The 18,405-nt window shown below is 43.9% G+C and overlaps 1 protein-coding gene across 1 annotated transcript in view; it reads left to right on the forward strand.

Moving 5' to 3' along the window:
* Positions 1 to 6,103: 6,103 nt before the first annotated feature.
* LOC138773999 (calpain-2 catalytic subunit-like) overlaps positions 6,104 to 18,405 on the forward strand; it is a 44,587-nt gene continuing 32,285 nt past the window's right edge. The window contains exons 1-7 of the mRNA XM_069954543.1: positions 6,104 to 6,340; positions 6,878 to 6,947; positions 8,834 to 8,952; positions 11,898 to 12,031; positions 12,450 to 12,615; positions 15,361 to 15,426; positions 15,507 to 15,592. Coding sequence (XP_069810644.1) covers positions 6,104 to 6,340; positions 6,878 to 6,947; positions 8,834 to 8,952; positions 11,898 to 12,031; positions 12,450 to 12,615; positions 15,361 to 15,426; positions 15,507 to 15,592 — 878 coding nt within the window. The remainder of the gene's footprint in view (positions 6,341 to 6,877; positions 6,948 to 8,833; positions 8,953 to 11,897; positions 12,032 to 12,449; positions 12,616 to 15,360; positions 15,427 to 15,506; positions 15,593 to 18,405) is intronic.

Raw genomic sequence — 18,405 nt, forward strand, 5'->3', positions numbered from 1 at the left:
GTCAATAATGCTTTAAAAACGCTACAACATCAAAAAAAGGTAGAAGGTACTGGTGAAAGAATGGCAAAGGACACCCGTAAGATAAGATTTCATTCACAGATAATATGGTTCGAAATGGAGAAGACAAGGAAGGTAAATTGAATTTGACTATGAATTTGACTGTAGCAGTTGGGGTAACATTCCCTGCATCATATGACTTCCCACTTCTCCCCCCCCCCCCCACACCGTTGTTTTGAGTTTGAATTTGACTTTGAATGTGACTGTAGCAGTTGGGGTTAGTTTAACTGGTTGACTTGCGGAAATGCGCACAGATACGGTGCACCTTGGATAAGTTTTAAGGAAGCGCAGCAACACTAGATTGAAGACGTGGGCCAGGCATGGTACATGTGTGAGGCTGCCGAGTTGCAGAGCCGCCACCAGGTTTCGCCCGTTGTCACACACAACCATGCCTGGTTTGAGGCTCCGTGGCGTGAGCCAAAAATCTGACTGCGCCGTGATGCCCTGACTGCTCCTGGGCCGTTTGCCTCTTGTTGCCTAAGCTCAGCAGTTTCAACACCGCCTGTTGGCCCTTACCCACCGCACTGCTGATGCTACAAAATGGAGGCGACGTGCTCGTGGAGGGAAATAGGGAGGAGGAGGAAGAAGAGGAGGAGAAAGAGGTGTACAACTCATGAGAGACAGCTATGCGACCGAGGTAGGCCCGGCAATCCTTGGTGTGGGCAGCACATGACCGGAAACAGGGTCAGACTCTGTCCCAGCCTCCACCAAGTTGACCCAATGTGCCATCAGGGAGATATAGTGTCCCTGCCCGCCAGCACTTGTCCATGTGTCCGTGGTTAGGTGGACCTTGTCGCTGACGGCGTTGGTCAGGGCACGGATGATGTTATCCGACACGTGCTGGTGTAGGGCTGGGACCAGAGTACTGAGGGACAGCCACCGCCATGAGGTTTCTAAAAGCCTCTGTCTCTATCGGCCGATAGGGCAGCATCTACAAGCTCAGCAGTTTGCCTATGTGCACATTTAGGGCTTGTGCATGCGAGTGAGTGGCAGTGTATTTGCGCTTCTGTTCAAAGGTCTGCTGCAGGGACAGTTGAACGCAGCGCTTGGACACCTTGCTGGAGGGTGACGAGCATAGTGGAGGTGAAGGGGTGCATGTAGGGTGGGAGGCGCTGGGGCCTGGGTGGGGGGACTGACAGAGCCAGCACCTGACACAGGGGAAGGAGCAGGGGTGTGACTTGCAGTCACTGAACGGCCTTCGTTCCACTGAGTGGGGTGTTTAGCACTCATATGCCTGCGCATGCTGGTAGTGGTTAGGCTGGTAGTGGTGGCTCCCCTGCTGATCCTGGTGTGGCACACATTGCACACTACAGTCCGTCGGTCATCCGCACTTTCTTTAAAAAACCTCTAGACTTGGGAACATCTAGCCCTGGCCACGGGAGTTTGACTCTGTGAAACAGTTGCTGATCTACTTGCTCTGCCCCTGCTTCTCCCTCTGCCCACCCCTCTTCCTCTTCCAACCGGTCTTGCGGGTAAACTTGCCTCCCCCTCAGAAGCATGGTCTTCACTAGGCTTATCCACCCAGCTCGGGTCAGTCACCTCGTCCTCATCCGCAAGCTCTTCCTCCATTTCCTCACTCTCCTCCTCACTTTGAGTTACATCCATGACAACAACCTCACTGTCTGACAACCGTGTCTCATCGTCATCATCAGACACCTCTTCCAACCCCACTTGCAAGTCCCCACTCTGAACACCCACTGACTGCGTGACCTGCATAGTTTGGGCATCGGGACAGATCGACTGCTCTGGTTTCTCTGACTCAGGGAAGGGTCCAGAAAAGAGTTCCTGGGAGCATGGTGGTGCATCTGAATCCCATCTTTCCCTGGAGGGGACAGGCTGTGGGGAAGGAGGCTGAGCTAATGGAGCAAGGGTTCCACTCCCTTGGGTAGCGTGGCTGGACTGTGTGGAAGACTGGGTGCTGGATAAGTTACTGGACACATTATCCGCTATCCACGTGATCACCTGTTCACACTGCTGCGGTTTCAATATCAGTCTACCATGAGACCCCGTAAGTTGGGCAAAGATGCTAGGGAGTGGACGTCTGCGGTCTGCCACTGCTACCTCCTCAACAGGTGCTGCTGTGTCACGCTGCCCTGAACCATGGCCTCAGGCAACGCCATCACTTGGAACCCCACGCCCTTGCCCTCGACCCTTACCCCTGGGGTTCACCATTTTATGGACACTGCACAGTATCGAACTTAGATAGGCCTTGCATATGAAATACAGAAATCAGGAAAAATACTTGTGCTCCCACAAGTTTTAGGGGGGCTGTACTGTACAATCTGGTAGTGGCTGGACCTAGACACACGCTGTGATACCCCCTTACAATGAGCAGTGAAGTTTTATTCATGTGTACTACAAATCCCAGCAATACAGTGTAGTACCCACTAGTTTAGGGGGGGCTGTACGGTACAGTCTGGTAGTGGCTGGACCTAGATACACGCTGTGATACCCCCGTCCAATGAGCAGTGAAGTTTTATAAAGGTGTACTACAAATTCCAGCAATACAGTGTAGTACCCACTAGTTTAGGGGGACTGTACGGTACAATCTGGTAGTGGCTGGACTTAGACACACTCTCTGACAAACCCTTTACTCTGTGAAAGCAGTTGTGATGTGATTGACATTAGATAGGTCTTGCGTATGAAATACAGAAATCAGGAAAAATACTTGTGCTCCCACAAGCTTAGGGGGGGCTGTACGGTACAATCTGGTAGTGACCGGACCTAGACACCCGCTGTGATACCCCCTTTCAATGAGCAGTGAAGTTTTATGCAGGTGTACTACAAATCCCAGCAATACAGTGTAGTACCCACTAGTTTAGTGGGGGCTGTACGGTACAATCTGGTAGTGGCTGGACCTAGATACAGTACACGCTGTAAAACCCCCGTCCAATGAGCTGTGAAGTTTTATAAAGGTGTACTATAAATTCCAGCATTACAGTGTAGTACCCACTAGTTTAGGGGGGCAGTACGGTACAATCTGGTAGTGGCTGGACCTAGATACAGTACACGCTGTGATAACCCCGTCCAATGAGCAGTGAAGTTCTATGCAGGTGTACTACAAATCCCAGCAATCCAATGTAGTACAGCAGGACCACCAGCCCCAAAATAAAAAAGAGTACACTGAGCACTTCTTAGGGGTCTGTATGCAACACCTAATGCCCCCTTTCTGCCAGCAGCTGGTCACCACAGTGTGCTGGTTAAATCGTGGTAGCAGCACTGCAAGTCCCAGCCAGAAGGCTGTAGTAATACTATTAAAAACCGCTTTTAAGCCCTGAAAACAGCTGTTTGTTTATATTGCTAGTATATACCCTGCCTACTGGAACGCTAAATCCTACATTGACGCTCTCCCTGACTAGCAGCAGCTCTGTGCCTGATCTCTCACAGCATGCGTCTGAAGCGAGTACTGCCGGCTGCGCATTTTATATGGCAGGGTCATCTGATCTGGACAACCACTTGCTGCTATCGACATGTATGGGTCCCACGTGATCGCAGGATGTACCAAAGAGTCTCCTGCATGTTTATTGGCTGAGAAATAGCGCCCAAACTTACAGGAAATGGATGATGATTTTCTTGAGTATCGCGAGATGATCGTCCGAGTAACGAGTACCATCGAGTACCCTAATACTCGAACGAGTACCAAGCTCGGACGAGTATGCTCGCTCATCACTACTGGTAACTTTAGTTTACAGTGCAGGGTTAGCTTGTAATGCTAAGGTAGTTGGTTATGTTTCCAAGATCTTTGGTCTCAAAGTTCAGATTCAAGGTTTGTAGTATTCCTTGTTCATCCCCTTCTCACTCAGAACAGATCAAAAGATCACACACATAAATGAGCACAAAAATCCATCTGTCTGTCAGTCTCTTTGTGTGCAGGCAGGGGTCTACCTTACTCCGCTGAAAGTCCTCATTGGTAAGTACCTCCCTTAATTTAACATTCCATGCTCTGGCTGACTGTTTTAGATCATATATACTTTTCTGAAGTTTACATTAGTAGGTTTGGTCTTTGCTCGTCTTTGTTCCATGTAAATCTCTTCAGTTATCCCTGACGGGTGGCACAACTTTGTCACTATTTGACTTCATTACCCTCCCCTAGCCAACGTAAGGTTTCACACACTGCCTTTGAGACTATTTGTGCAGCTTAGGAGCCTATCCGGCATACCCTATCCCTGACATCAGTTGCTGATCACTACTCCGGAGAAACCCCCTTCTACCTTTCTCTTGAATTTGGAATTTGATCTGGAGATCACTTTATCCAATACTCAGCGACAGAGAAAATTAAATCTAGCGCTTAAATCATCAATAAAGAAGCTGAGTACAAATTGTTAGCCCGCTGATATAGAGTACTCTCCAAACTACACAAAATCATACCCAGGTAGACCCGGTCTGCTGGAGATGTGGCACTGACGAAGGTACTTTCCTACACGTGTTCTTGGAATGTCCGAAATTGCAACATTTCTGGTCCAAGGTGACCAAAGTAGTCACTAGTACAATCTTACAGGTGGATGTGGGTAAAGAAAGTGAACAACCTGATGTAAATGGAGGACTTAACCTCTGACTTACACTCCAGAAACAAGCGACTCCATTCTACGTGGCTACCTTGGACGCAGTTTGAAGATTCAGCCGAGTACAGAGACCTGCTGAGATCCCTGACCTAGCTTTTCGGGGGGATCGCATGTGGGTTTCCTTTGACTGGTCGATAGAACCACTGATCTTTGCTGCTGGGGCTTCTGAAGGTACACACCACCCTTCCTTCCTTCCTTCCCCTCCCTACTCTTCTCCTCTTTTTTCCTTTATGTTTGGTCTTTTTCTCTCTGTATCTTCTTATTCTCTTTGTTGTGGTAGGACTCTACCATTTGTTCTGTCACTGGAAAATGTGAAAAGGATCGAACGGTGTCGGCAGACACATCCTCGTGTGTTCTAATACCTTCCTCTGCCACTGTATTGGAATATTGTATTGCTGTATTATAAGATGATTGAACATGTGTTCCTCTATAACTATGTCTGGGTACGGGGTGTAGACCCTGCTGTTCATCGTTTGATTTTGTGGTGATGATAAATAAAGAACTTCAGTTAATTTACCATATAAGAAAGCTGTTTTTACATCAAAATGCTTCACCTGCATATTATAGGCAGCTGCTACGTGTTTAACCACTGGAGCAAATGTCTTGTTCTAGTCTCCTCTATATTTTTGTGAGTATCCCTAGGCAATAAGTCTTGCTTTACATCATTCAATGGTGCCTTTGGAATTAAAGGGGGGTGGGAGATAGAGGTGGGTGAGGACCCCTGTTTGCCTGGCTACATTACAGTGTAGAAAACTATATCTGCCTATAGAGTCAATACTCTGCTGTACTTATCTGAAATTGGATTTTATTCTGCACATAAATACCTGAGGAGTATCTTAAAAAAAAAAAAAAAAGCATGATACTCATGTGAGGCCCATCTATAACTCAAATCAGGGGTAGGATGAGTCTCTATGAGACAAACAATTGCCGGGAGACGTCTTTCCACCAAGTTGAACATGGCCCTTCACTTCACCCTATCTCCAGTCCCCTTCACATTCCATGTAAAAACCCTTGTCACCATTTAATTTAAAAAACAAAAAAAAAAAAAACCTCCACTTGAACGGGTGTGGATGTTACAGCTTGTTTATTGACTATGAATTCTCCCTACCTCTGCCTGACTATTGTAGTGATTGAACTCCTGTTATTCCTCTGTATATTGGTGATGGCTATTCACCAGCCAGTCAGTGGAGACCGCTCTGGGGGTATCAAGCGGGCAATTAACTGCAACAATGTCTAAAATACCTGGTGAGTTTCAAATCCTTTGAATCTGCTGCTTGGTTCGGCCCTATGCTATATGTTCTTATTTGGCCTTGTGATGGAATTATCCCATATCTACATAGACATGTGAACACAGCTTTTGCTTACCTTACTACAGTCCTTAGTATCTCCAGGGTATCATTATGCATGTAACTGTGTATAAATGCCTGCCTGTTACTGTTCTATAATCATCCTCTACAGTACAGAAAACTAGAGAACTTTACATCATGGCTGGAGTTGCCTCCAAGGTTGGCCAAGAGCAGGTCAGTGCTGTGTGCCTTGGCTCCATCAACAACCCAGTAAAATTTGCAGGTCAAGACTTCAAGAAACTGAAGGAAGAATGCTTGAAATTAGGCAAATTATTTGAAGATCCAAAATTTCCAGCTGCTCAGACCTCACTGGGCAAAGACAAGTTGGGTCCATGGTCAAAGGAGGCGAAGGGGCTTGTGTGGAAGAGACCCAAGGTAAGAATATGTTGGAGACTAATGTGTATGTATATTCTCTGAGGAACAGTCTGAGCAAAACTGATACCTAGTTATACCTAGTGCATGGAGTGAGAGGCTGAGGACATGACTATTAGGAGTTCTTTTATTCCCCAAAGTGTGATTGGTGGGGTGCTGACACCTGGCACCCCCTTAGATTAATTATTTGGGGAGTTGCTGCACCAACACCTATACACAGGGAATGGTGCCAGAAGCCCTTCACCATCTGCTGCCTAGTGTCCTATTGAAGTGAACAGGAGCTGAGCTGCAGTAACCCACATCACCACTACACAGTTGAGGGCGCAGGACTTTCGCTCTGTGTGTGTGGTGGCTCCCCTGAAGATCTATACGGGGGAAGGGGGGGGGGGGGGGGTGTTATTCCAGATATCCAATATTTTAGTTTTTCGGGAACCCCTATTTTGGTATAGCACTTTCTGTGGATGGAGGGGATGCATACTGGAGAATGACTTGGTTAATGACTACTGGCATTAAAATTAAAAAAAAAAATTAATGTTGCAGGAAATAAAGGAAAATCCGGCGTTTATTGTAACAGGGGCTGAACGAGGAGATGTCTGCCAGGGGCGTCTAGGTGAGTGAAGCTGTGATATATAATGTATAATTTAAGCTACATATGCGTTTCCATATACTTATAGATGGTGATACTAGAGGAACTCAGCTAGGTTTGGTAAAAGAACGCATATCCTGAGCTTGTAGTTATGGGAGATTTAGAGCTGACAGTAAAAATGTCATCTTTTGAAGGTGTTTTTTTTTTTTTTTGTAGTTAAAGAGAAGTATCTAAGCTGCTGATTTGTCCCTATAAGGCATGGGGCGCTGAGGATGAACGTACGTGTTTTACATTGATCCTCAACACCATTTCCGTGATATTAGGGGTTTAATCAGTAAGCTAATAAGTCATTCTGGTGCACTGGGGGCGGGACTACTAAAGCCAATTGCACCAATCTACCCCCAGTTGCTCTGCCCCTGACGTGCTGCAGAATCTGTGTGCGTTATACAAATAAAAGCATTATTATTAGACCTCTAAAAGCAGGGGCATAGCTATGATTCATGGAAGTGCATAGTAAGTGAACATTGCAGTAGATAAGGGGTTACGCAGAAGCACACAGATCAGATCTTTAAAAATAATCAGACTCCACGTCAGGCATCAAATTAGTATTGGCCCCTAAAAGTAACTAGACCCTAGATCAGTACCCCTAAAAGTAATCAGACCTCTAAAATTAATTAGACCCCAGATGAGACCCCAAAAAGTAACCAGAACCCAGATCAGAGCTCTAAAAATAATCAGATCCCAGATCAGACATTAAATCTTATTTAATATTGGCCCCTTAAAGTAATCAAACCCCAGATCAGACCCCTAATGTTACTTAGACCCACAATTAGACCCCTTAAAGTATCTAGACCCCAGATCAGATTGCTAAAAGTAATCAGACCCCAGATCAAACCCCTAAAAGTAACCAGACCCCATACTAGTTTACTGGTCCATTCAGTAAATTTTGATATGTCTCATGATGTCATAAATTACTACAAATGACAGTAACATTTTAAACCACTTAGCTGCTGCAGTCGATAGGAGGCACAGTAAGCTCTCTTAGTTGCCCATCAGCACTGTCAAACACAACTGCAGGTGCTGATAGTCGCCATGGCTGTATACTTATAAGATTGTGCAGGAGGCATGACCTGTTAGGTTACCGGTCAGTGTAACAATGACAGGCAGTAATGGTTTGAGATGCGGAGTATACGCAAGCAATATACAAGTGTGTATAAATGTAGAAGATCGCATCATCTCTTGGTAAAAATACTTTTTAAAACAAAAAAACTTACACATTCTAACCCATAAAAAAAACAACAACAATGGTCACACATGGCATTTTCCCATTTGTAATCACCCAAGCAACTTGGTGTAAGCGACCGCTGATCTCCTAGATCTGCACTTGCTAACTGAGCCCATATAAGGTCTAATAATCGTGGAGCAGGGGCTGTATATTTATCGTTAGCGATGTCCGTGCAGCCTATGTAAAATAATAAACTAGATATACCACTCCCCGCTTCTTGATGTCCTACTAGCTTCCGCCCGCTCCTGGCAGTGTCTGAGGTGACAGGCCGCTTAGCCAATCACTGACCACTGCACTATCCCGGTGATTGGCTGAGCTGTCTGTCACTTCAGACACTTCTGGGACCAAGCCAAAGCTAGCAGGACATCAGGGAGCATGGAGAGGTCTGTATAACTTTATCATTTTTTATTCATCAGCTGGCGGCCAATGATTTTGGGTCAGAAACTAATTACATCATCAGCCGAGGATCATTGTCAGCTGATCATTGTCTTCATTACACGGAGGGATAATCTGTCGAATATGCCTGATTCGGCTGACTATCGCTCTGTGTAATAGGGCCCATACAAAAAATTAAGATTAAATACATGGGACGTTCCCTTTAACCTTTGGTTTCTCCTTCACACAGGTGACTGCTGGTTCCTCGCCTCCATTGCATCTCTCTCAATGAATAAAGATTGCCTGTTTCGTGTAGTTCCACAAGACCAATCTTTTGACAAGGGCTATGCTGGGATCTTCTATTTCTCGGTAACATTTTTTATATTAACACTTAAAGCTGCTGGGCCCCAGTGGATAGTCTGGAATAGGGTGCCCCCCCACCTAACATGTCACTTATAAGGGCCCACCATAGAGACAGGCCACACGGCTGCTATGGGGCTCTCAGGGGATGGTCAATTCCTTATAGAAAGGAGATCAGTATAGAAGCGATTGCAAGGACCCTCACCGATCACGAGAATGGGGACATAACGGTCTCCAGAATTAATGGGGTTCACCGCTCGCCACCACTCCAGTTATTATTTATTATTTACTTAACCCCTAGATGATCAAGGATTTACCGGTAAGCCCTGGGCTATGGAGGTGGGGGCCGGCTGCAGTGAGCAGCCGGGCCCTCACCGTTAATGACAGGCTGCAGTGATCGAGCTGCAACGCATCATTAACACCTTAAATGCCGCGGTGCGACTGTGGCATTTAAGTGTAAGTGACAGGGGCAGTCCCCTGTCACTTACCGATCAAGACCCCCGCAGTGTGACTGCAGGGGTCCCGATCGTTTTAACGAACCGCCAGAGGTCTCTCACCATTGGCATAGCAATGATCAGTGTGCATAATCTAACAATTTTATGTAAAAGTCCCCCAAGGGGACTTAAAATGTGTACAAATAAAAAAAAATTTCTTTATTAGTACACCACAGCCCCACCCCTAATAAAATTTAAATCACCCCCTTTCCCATTATATAAATAAATCATATAAAAATAAATAAATAAACATATAATATAGCATGCGTAATTGTCCGATCTATTAAAATATAACAATCGTCATCACTAACGGCAAACGGCGTAGATGAAAAGAGCAAAAAAAGTTTGCAGATTACAGATTTTTTTGTTACATTACATATATAAAAAAAAAAATTTAATAAAAAGTGATCAAAATGTCCGATCTTCACAAATATAGTATTAATAAAAACTAAAGATCATGGTGGAAAAAATGATACCCCATACAGCCCCATAGGTGAAAAACTAAAACCGTTATAAGCGTCACAATAGGCCCATTTTATTAATAATTAATTTTTTTTAAAAAAGGATTTTATTAATAAAAAATACATAACATTAGAAAATCTGTGTAAACCTGCATATGGTTGTGTTCGGGCTGACCTATAGAATAATGGTATCATGTTGCTTTTACCATATAGTGCATTACGTAGACACAGGAACCCCCCAAACGTTACCATATTGCATTCTTTTTTACGATTTCACCTATTTATATCTTCATAAATAATATATTTGGGATTCCGTCATACATGTTATGGTAAAATGAAAGACGCCATTACAAAGTACAACTATTCCTGTAACAAACAAGCACTTACATGGCTTGTAGATAGAAAACTGAGAGTGCTGGAGCTCTTAGAAGGGGAGGAGGGAAAAAACAAAAACACAAAAATGAAAATTTGCGCGGCCCACTGGGTCATTTTAGGCTTGGTCCTCAAGGGGTTAAAGGGGTACTCTGGAGATTTTTTTTTTTAAATCAACTGATGTCACAAAGTTATATAGATTTGTAAAACAATTTCTATTTAAAAATCTTCAGTTTTCTAGTACTTATCAGCTGCTGTGTATCCTGCAGGACGTGGTGTATTCTTTCTTGTCTGACACAGTGATCTCTATTGCCACCTCTCTCTATGTCAGGAACTTTCCAGAGCAGGAGAGGTTTTCTATGGGGATTTGCTACTGCTCTGGACAGTTCGTGACATGGACAGAGGTGGCAGCAGAGAGCACTGTGTCAGACTGGAAAGAATATGCCCCTGTAGGAGTCAATTACAGATTTGTATAACTTTGTGATACCAGTTCTTTCAAAAGTTTTTTTTCTCTAGAGTGCCCCTTTAATAAAATGGGACTACCCTTTTAATAATGTCCCCCATGATACTGAGTCGGAGCAAATTGTACAGAATTCTAGGTTCATACCAAGCAAGGGGTATGGAAAAAGATGTAGAGGGAGCAAATATATTCTTTTCTTAGGGTTGTGAAACTCTGACACTACAACAGGGGCCCATTTTGATCCATAGGGTTTTCTCTTTTCTGTTTATAGCACTGACCATTCATGGTATTGGTGCCGGTGGTGTTTTAGGCGCCCTTTAGGGTTCAGAGCCTTGATGTGGCTATCATCTCTCCATTTTCCTATAGTTAAACCATGCTTGGAATATGGTTGATCAAAAGTTTCAGGATACCATTTTATTTTAGAAACAAAAGGGGAAATGACATATCTGCATACTCCATGGGTGAGGGGGCACATCCATATGTGTCTGAAACATAACCACCATCTTGAATGCTGCCTTATAAGATCAAGTTTTTTCAGTAGGAAGGTGGTTATGTAGCACATCAAGGAAGACCAGACTTGTCTCAGAAATAGATTGCCACAGTCATATTTAGAATATCTCTTGTGGTTCAAAAGTTATCACAGAAAGTTGCAACAACAATCGAGAAAATTTCATGCGATCATGTGTTTAAGGTGCTGTCCATGGTGCTAAACAAAGGCGCTGGTTCTGATCATTATGAACCCGCATGAGAACTTTTAGTGATAACTTTTGAACCACAAGAGATATTGCATATCTGGCTGTGGCAGTCCATTTCGGAGACAATTCTCGTCTTCTTGCTCTTGATCAAATATGACGGCTATCCATGTTTTTCAGGGCTGTATCCATGGTTTTAACAGAGGTTATTAGGTAAAGGTTTTTACCAAAAAAAAGTAAAAAAGAGAAAGGGAAAAAAGCCATTATTTACCTTAAATATGGTTTTAATGCTACATAACCAAGTTGAAGGGGCTGTCCGGGAGCAGAAAAGATCGAGCAGAAAAGATCTCACCTGTACTTCTCCCCGGTGCTCCACTTTCTCCCTCTGGTCACCTTGGAAAGTACACTTTTTACACACCTGCCTAGGATATTAGCACAGCACTGTATGTCACTAGACGGTTCTGGTTTCTTGCAGTTTTGGCAATATGGAGAGTGGGTGGACGTGGTCATCGATGACAGGCTGCCCACCAAGAAAAATAAGCTCCTCTTTGTAAAGTCTGAAACGAGTAATGAGTTCTGGACCGCCCTCTTGGAAAAAGCCTACGCTAAGTAAGTGCAAGAAATATTAATCTTATAAATAATATGAATCATAGACAGGGGTACTCCAGAGAGAACTTTTTTTTTTTGCGCTAAAACATTGCTTTGTAATAAACTCCTTCTCGTGTGGACTTACTGTATCCATGATTTATTTTATCATTAAAGGGGTACTCGGGCCATGGTAAACTTTTTATATAGTGATGCCATTATATAGAACATAATAAACATGCTGCCGGGGAGATTTATCAAAACTGGTATAAAGTCTACCTCTAAAGTGGTGGCCGTAGAATTCAACGGGGGACCCAGAGACAAAGCAGGAGGACACCAGGGGAATGAGTCGCATGTTTACTATGGTGTGAACATGGAATTGTGGGCTAATGTCTCAATGAACAAGGAGAATAGAGTAATAAACTAAATATATTCTCTACAGGATCAATGGATCGTATGAAGCCCTCATTGGAGGTCATATGGTGGAATCACTGGCAGATTTCACTGGTGGGGTTGGTGTGATATATAGGTCACAGTCTGCTCCCAATGATTATTTCCAGATAATCCAAAGAACTCTAAGGGACAAGTGCTTGGCTGGCTGCGCATCAGTAAGTCTTAACATTAATCATTGTTTTATAAAAATCAATGTCTTATTCCTGGTGCAGGCATCGAGGAGGCGAGACTTTTCATTGGGAGAAAAATATGCAAAGTAAATCTGTTCCAGAGAGAAAAAAAACTTGCTCTCTGGTGCCACCTACTGGAGGTGGTGTCCCTGTAATTGTTCCAGTAAAGACCATTATAGAGTATCTGTCATTAGAAATGTCATCAGGATGAGACCCGCTGTGATCAGGTGATATAGCTGGGAAAAGCACAAGTCAGCATGCGATCCACTCTCTAACCATATGTCCATTGTGACTAATTACGTCAATGTAAATCTATGAGACTACATAGATGGAATTAGCAAGCAGCAGGGGAGTGGACCAGTATAACAGGATACAATTGGTTCAACAGCATAAAGTGCAATCTTCAAATCGTTATTGTGAAGCCAAGTACAGAATACAAAGGATCGAAACAGCATATTCTGCACTTTAAGATAAAGATTTGAAGATTTGAGTGTTGTTGGACTACCGCTATGCCTGATGACATGTCAAATGTTATTTCTAATAACAGGTCCTCTACAAAACACAACAGGGGATTATTGACCAGCTAAAATCGCTGCTGAAACAAAATGAGCAAGCTGTTTTCCAATAACACTAAGGCCCAGTTCACACTCAATTCTTCCAGCGGAGAGGGGAGAAAACGGACGCACACACACGTTCACCCATTCACTCACTGCAGGACACTGATCACGGCGGGATTCCGCCGCTTTTGCTCAGTGTGAACTGGGCCTAAGGCTGCATTCACACGTGCCGTGTTCTGTCTGTAAAAAACAGTCAACATTGAATGCAAGTCCTGGATTCAAAGAGTTTCCTCGCTGCTGGCATGATGTTGATACATCATGCCGTCCGGGGAATCAGTCCAGGATTTACATTCTACGTCAGTGTCGATCGTGTTTCACGGACAGAACACGGGACATGTGAATGCAGCCAAAGTATCTTCAGTATCTCCAGTCTCAAGACTCATGAGAGGGAATATATCACCTAAATTTTCTTTTACTGATTATAGACAGATCCTGAACTTGACTTTCTGTAGATGAGTGGTGATGGTAGTAGACATGTAGTTAGGGTTTGTTTCTAGTAAGAGTTGAATTAAGTGTCACTAAACCTTTATAGACATTACTTAGTATTATTAGTAATATTAGTCTGTGTATGGCAGTATTGTTATTATATATTAGTCTTTCTATAGCAGTATTATTAGTAATTTTAGTCTTTATAGAGGAGGCACCAAAACAGGACAACAAAGAGTTAATTTACAGCTACATCACTCTGAAGTCAGCACTGACCTCTCTGACCTCTGAATACGGCTTTCACACAGGTCCCACTGTGTAATCCTTTGTTTTTTGCTCTCTGCTGACGACTAATCTCCCTCCTTCTCCCTCCCCTCTCCATAGAACAGGCAGGGCGCGACTGATGTAAAAGAGTCAAGATTTCCTGATAATGAGCAGTGGATGAGAGAGAGGAGGCGGGGGGGGGGGGGGGCCTGGGGAAAGTCTTTTTGAATGCAGATAATGGCATATTTGCCTAATAAACCCAATTACAAAGTTTCTTAATATTGCCCGGACTATTGATTTCTGCAAAAAAAAAAAGTATATATATATATATATATATATATATATATATATATATATATATATATATAATATGTGATGTTCCAGATAAAACCTACCCCAAAAGATAAGGGGAAATAAAAGGTTCAGTCTCTGGACGCGACAAGCCTTCTTTACCATGACAACAGTGAATCTGTGGAACAGCCTACCCCAGGATCTGGTCATAGCAAAAACAGTAGAGGGCTTCACAACAGGCAAGTTCTTAGATCAAAATAACATTAATGCATATACAACATGCACGAAGATGCAATGAATAGGTAGCACTCACCATCCGGTAAAATCTTGTAGCTTTATTCCATTTCACAAAGCAAAAGACAGACAAGATGTGGACATCATAACGGCAGACGCCAAACAGGTAAGTGGTAACAGTCTGTTTTGCGGTGTCCCGCTTCTACGCTTCTACGAGGTCCGTAGAAGCGGGGAACTGCGAAACAGACTGTTACCACTTACCTGTTTGGCGTCTGCCGTTATGATGTCCACATCTTGTCTGTCTTTTGCTTTGTGAAATGGAATAAAGCTACAAGATTTTACCGGATGGTGAGTGCTACCTATTCATTGCATCTTCGTGCATGTTGTATTTACAAAGACTGTCCTTTTATTCATGGTAAGCACCCTGTCCGTCTCCTGCTACGAAGCTGCACACTGTGTCAGGGTTGGTGCTGATCTATTCTCCTTTGCATGTATACCATTAATGCATATGTATAGAATCTACCCATCATCCATCCCCCTTCCCCTCATCCATCCTCTCCTTGGTTAAACTTGATGAACATGTGTCTTTTTTCAAACATACTTACTATGTAACTATGTAATAGATGATGTTCACAGCTTCCGCCCCAGTAGAATAACCTCTTCAGGTCACAGAGTATGCCCAGTGATGTTTCCTGTTCATCAACATGGCACGGCTCCTATATATTGTCATCTAGGTCCTTGAGCTTGCTGTAAAGCACATCAATAAATGCTGTTAAAACAGCTCAAGCAAAACGGCAGCCTCCATAATCATGTACAGAAAAATAAATAAAAGAATTACAATCAGAAAATAGAAACAGATTAAAAAAGAAACTATTTCTCATTGTCTTTTTTTCTGTAGATTCGGGACGCAGAGGATGAGAGTATTGTTGGAGGCCATGCCTACACTATAACCGGAGCAGAGGAGGTGAGGAAACCCTTTCCATCTTGTTGATGATGATCTGAGCACTGTATAATTACTTATATCTGGCTTTTTATATTCTGAAGGTCACTTATAATGGAGATAAGGTCCAGCTCATCAGAGCGAGGAATCCCTGGGGTCATAAAGAATGGAAAGGAGCCTGGAGTGATAAGTATGTTCTAGATTATTTTTAAATCCCATAGAATTCAATGGAAAGCGATTGCACCTGCCAAACCTATGCAATAAACGGGGGTACTGGGTACTAGGTGCAACTGTGACTGTGACTAGAATGTCAGAAGACCCACTTTTGTCACCAGATACAGTCCACAGTTTACATACATAGGCAAAATCATCAGACAATATTTGCCAGAAGATGTCACATTAAGAAACATATTGTCTCAAGGGATTGACGTAGTTTCTAGGAGAGCCAAAACAATAGGAAACAACCTCTCACCCTCCTCACCAGAAAGCAGGATCAAAAAACAATCCAAACAACAGACTTGGTTAACTGTCAATGGATTCCACAAATATGGACATCATCCTTGTAAAACCTGTCTGTATGCAAAAACATGCACAGAGTTTAGTGACTCAGATGATACCAAAACTTACAAAATGTATTCTTTCCTTAATTGTAACAGCTACAACGTAGTGTACATTATCCAGTGCACACACTGTCATATAATGTACGTAGGGTGCACTACACGAAAGTTGAAGGTACGAGCATGTAAACACTTGCATGACATAAAACATCCAGGTGGCAGGACATTATCCGGGGCATGAGACTATAATGCCCCTGAGACTATAAGCTTTGAACTTACCTGATGGAGGTTAGCCATGACTAAGGTTGAGAGTGGCAACTGAAATGCATTGGCGTCTTTTTGGGGAGGTTGCTGCAGAGTGTGCATGGTGCGAGGTGAAAATAAAGCTCGTATTGCATTTACCTGGCTGGGAGCTAGACTCATCCTTTGTTCTTAGCTACTTGCCGACACGCTGGTTGGAGCGGGAGCCCGAGCTGGGAGGCCAAGGTGGAGGCGGTAAGCTGGCTATTCCTTTCTTTTTTTACATGTGCAACTGTGACTTTACCATAGTTGCCAACAGCCCCGATTTTGCCAGGAATGTCACAATTTTGAAGAGACCGGGTAAAACCATGTCCAGAGTATGTCTCAGGAAGCTGACGTGGGAAGCCCCTCTCCTTGCCGCCCCCCATGCCTTTAGCTATAAGCATTAATGAGCGCTTATAGCTAAAAGTGTACTGATACAGCAGGGGACCATAGGCTCCCAGTGTGACAATATCTCTTGTGGCTGCAGGCAGTATCTGCCTCTAGCAACAAGGGGCCACTCTCTCTTTCCTGCAACCGGTGCGATTGACATCACTCATGCAGAGAAGAGAAAGGAGTCGCTGGGGGACTAGAGAACCATATTGGTGAGTATAGGGTTAATTGGTTTAATTACAGATGAAGGGGGTAGTGGTATGATGATGAAGGGACAGAAGGATGATAAAGGGGGTAGTAGTATGATTATGGAGAAGCTGGAGGATGAAGGGGGTAGTAGTATAATGATGTAGGGGCAGGAGGATGATGAAGAGAGTAGTAGTATGATGATATGGGGTGGAGCTGAATCCTATGTGCACAAACTACCAGTATATACAGTCAGTAGGGTGCTATATCTGGGCTACAGCCTGAAGACTTCTCTGAGGTGGGTTGTGTAAAATACTAGGGACCTGATACTGGTGTGTGTGATATACTGGGGACCTGATACTGGGGTGTATAATGCTCTTTTTGTGTTGTGTGTCTGGTGTCCAGCCACAACGTGCAAACCACACCCACGATAGGCAAGGCCTGCCAAGACCATACCCACAATAAGCCACCCCCCATGTGGTCAATGATAAAGTGTTCTTGGAATTTTTTCAAATGTTGGCAAGTATGTTTTACTAGAATGTAAGGTATATAATATAAACAGTCTCTATCTGCACAGTAACTTCCAAGATGGCCAAGCCAGAGCTGAGTCACTTGTGCTGGTATGGAGATCTGTGTTGTGTTGAGTTGTGGTGTGTTGTCACGGTGTAGTACACGGCCAGTGATGGTGGAATTGTCATGACGCCAGTGGTAGTCCAGCACATAGGGGTGATGTTGGTACCTGTTTTATATATATGGCCCATTTGTAGTGTTCCCCAATGGTCAGTGACCTGCCGGGTCATGATGGGTCCCTTGGGCTCCTGTCAAGGTAGTCCTAAGTGGTAAATGACCCACCCGGACTATTGGTACCGCCACCCACAGGAAGGGGAAAATGACCAAAGGTGTGTAGTGGATGTGTATAGGTGTTGGTGCTGATGTAAGGAAGACTGACTCCCAGTGAAATAAGTAGAACAGCTTTACTATACAGTCTCTTGAGAATACAGAACACTTTGACAGTAGATAGTTTATCTTGTTACAAACTTAAGTGCTTCACTGCATCTGTACTGAGAGATACTTGTAAGTGCTGAATACGATAGAGGTAGTTGTAGTGGGGCTTAGATAGTTTAGAGTAGAGTGGAGCAGTGTAGAGGAGAGGAGTTTCTCAAGGGAGTCCCAACCCAAAGTAGTACTGTGCTCTGACGAAACTTGAGAAGAATACTTGAGAGATTTTATAGAGTGAGAAGTTACTTGTGCCCATGTTTAGACTTCTGTCTGACCACCTTCTGCCCTACAGTGCTGAGTTACCCGTCCTAATAGGGTGACACAAACACCAGCCGTGGTTACCTGGGTGAAGCTAAGTGTCTGAGCCTTCCTGGTTTTACCTGTATTACGAGAAAGCATACGAATACCCTCTGGTTGCTTTATCCTATCCAGGCTAGTTCCTCTTGTAGCTTAGGATACTGCCCTGCACTTTGTAGAGTGGTTCTCGGTGTGGGCTGGGTTTATCCCCGACGTGTCCTCCTTGTAGTGTCTAGCCCTGCAAAGTAGAAATAAATAGACAGTAAGAACTAAGTGTCTCTGGCTGCTTCAT

This window comes from Dendropsophus ebraccatus, chromosome 15, assembly GCF_027789765.1.
Source record: "Dendropsophus ebraccatus isolate aDenEbr1 chromosome 15, aDenEbr1.pat, whole genome shotgun sequence".
NCBI classification, from domain to species: domain Eukaryota; kingdom Metazoa; phylum Chordata; class Amphibia; order Anura; family Hylidae; genus Dendropsophus; species Dendropsophus ebraccatus.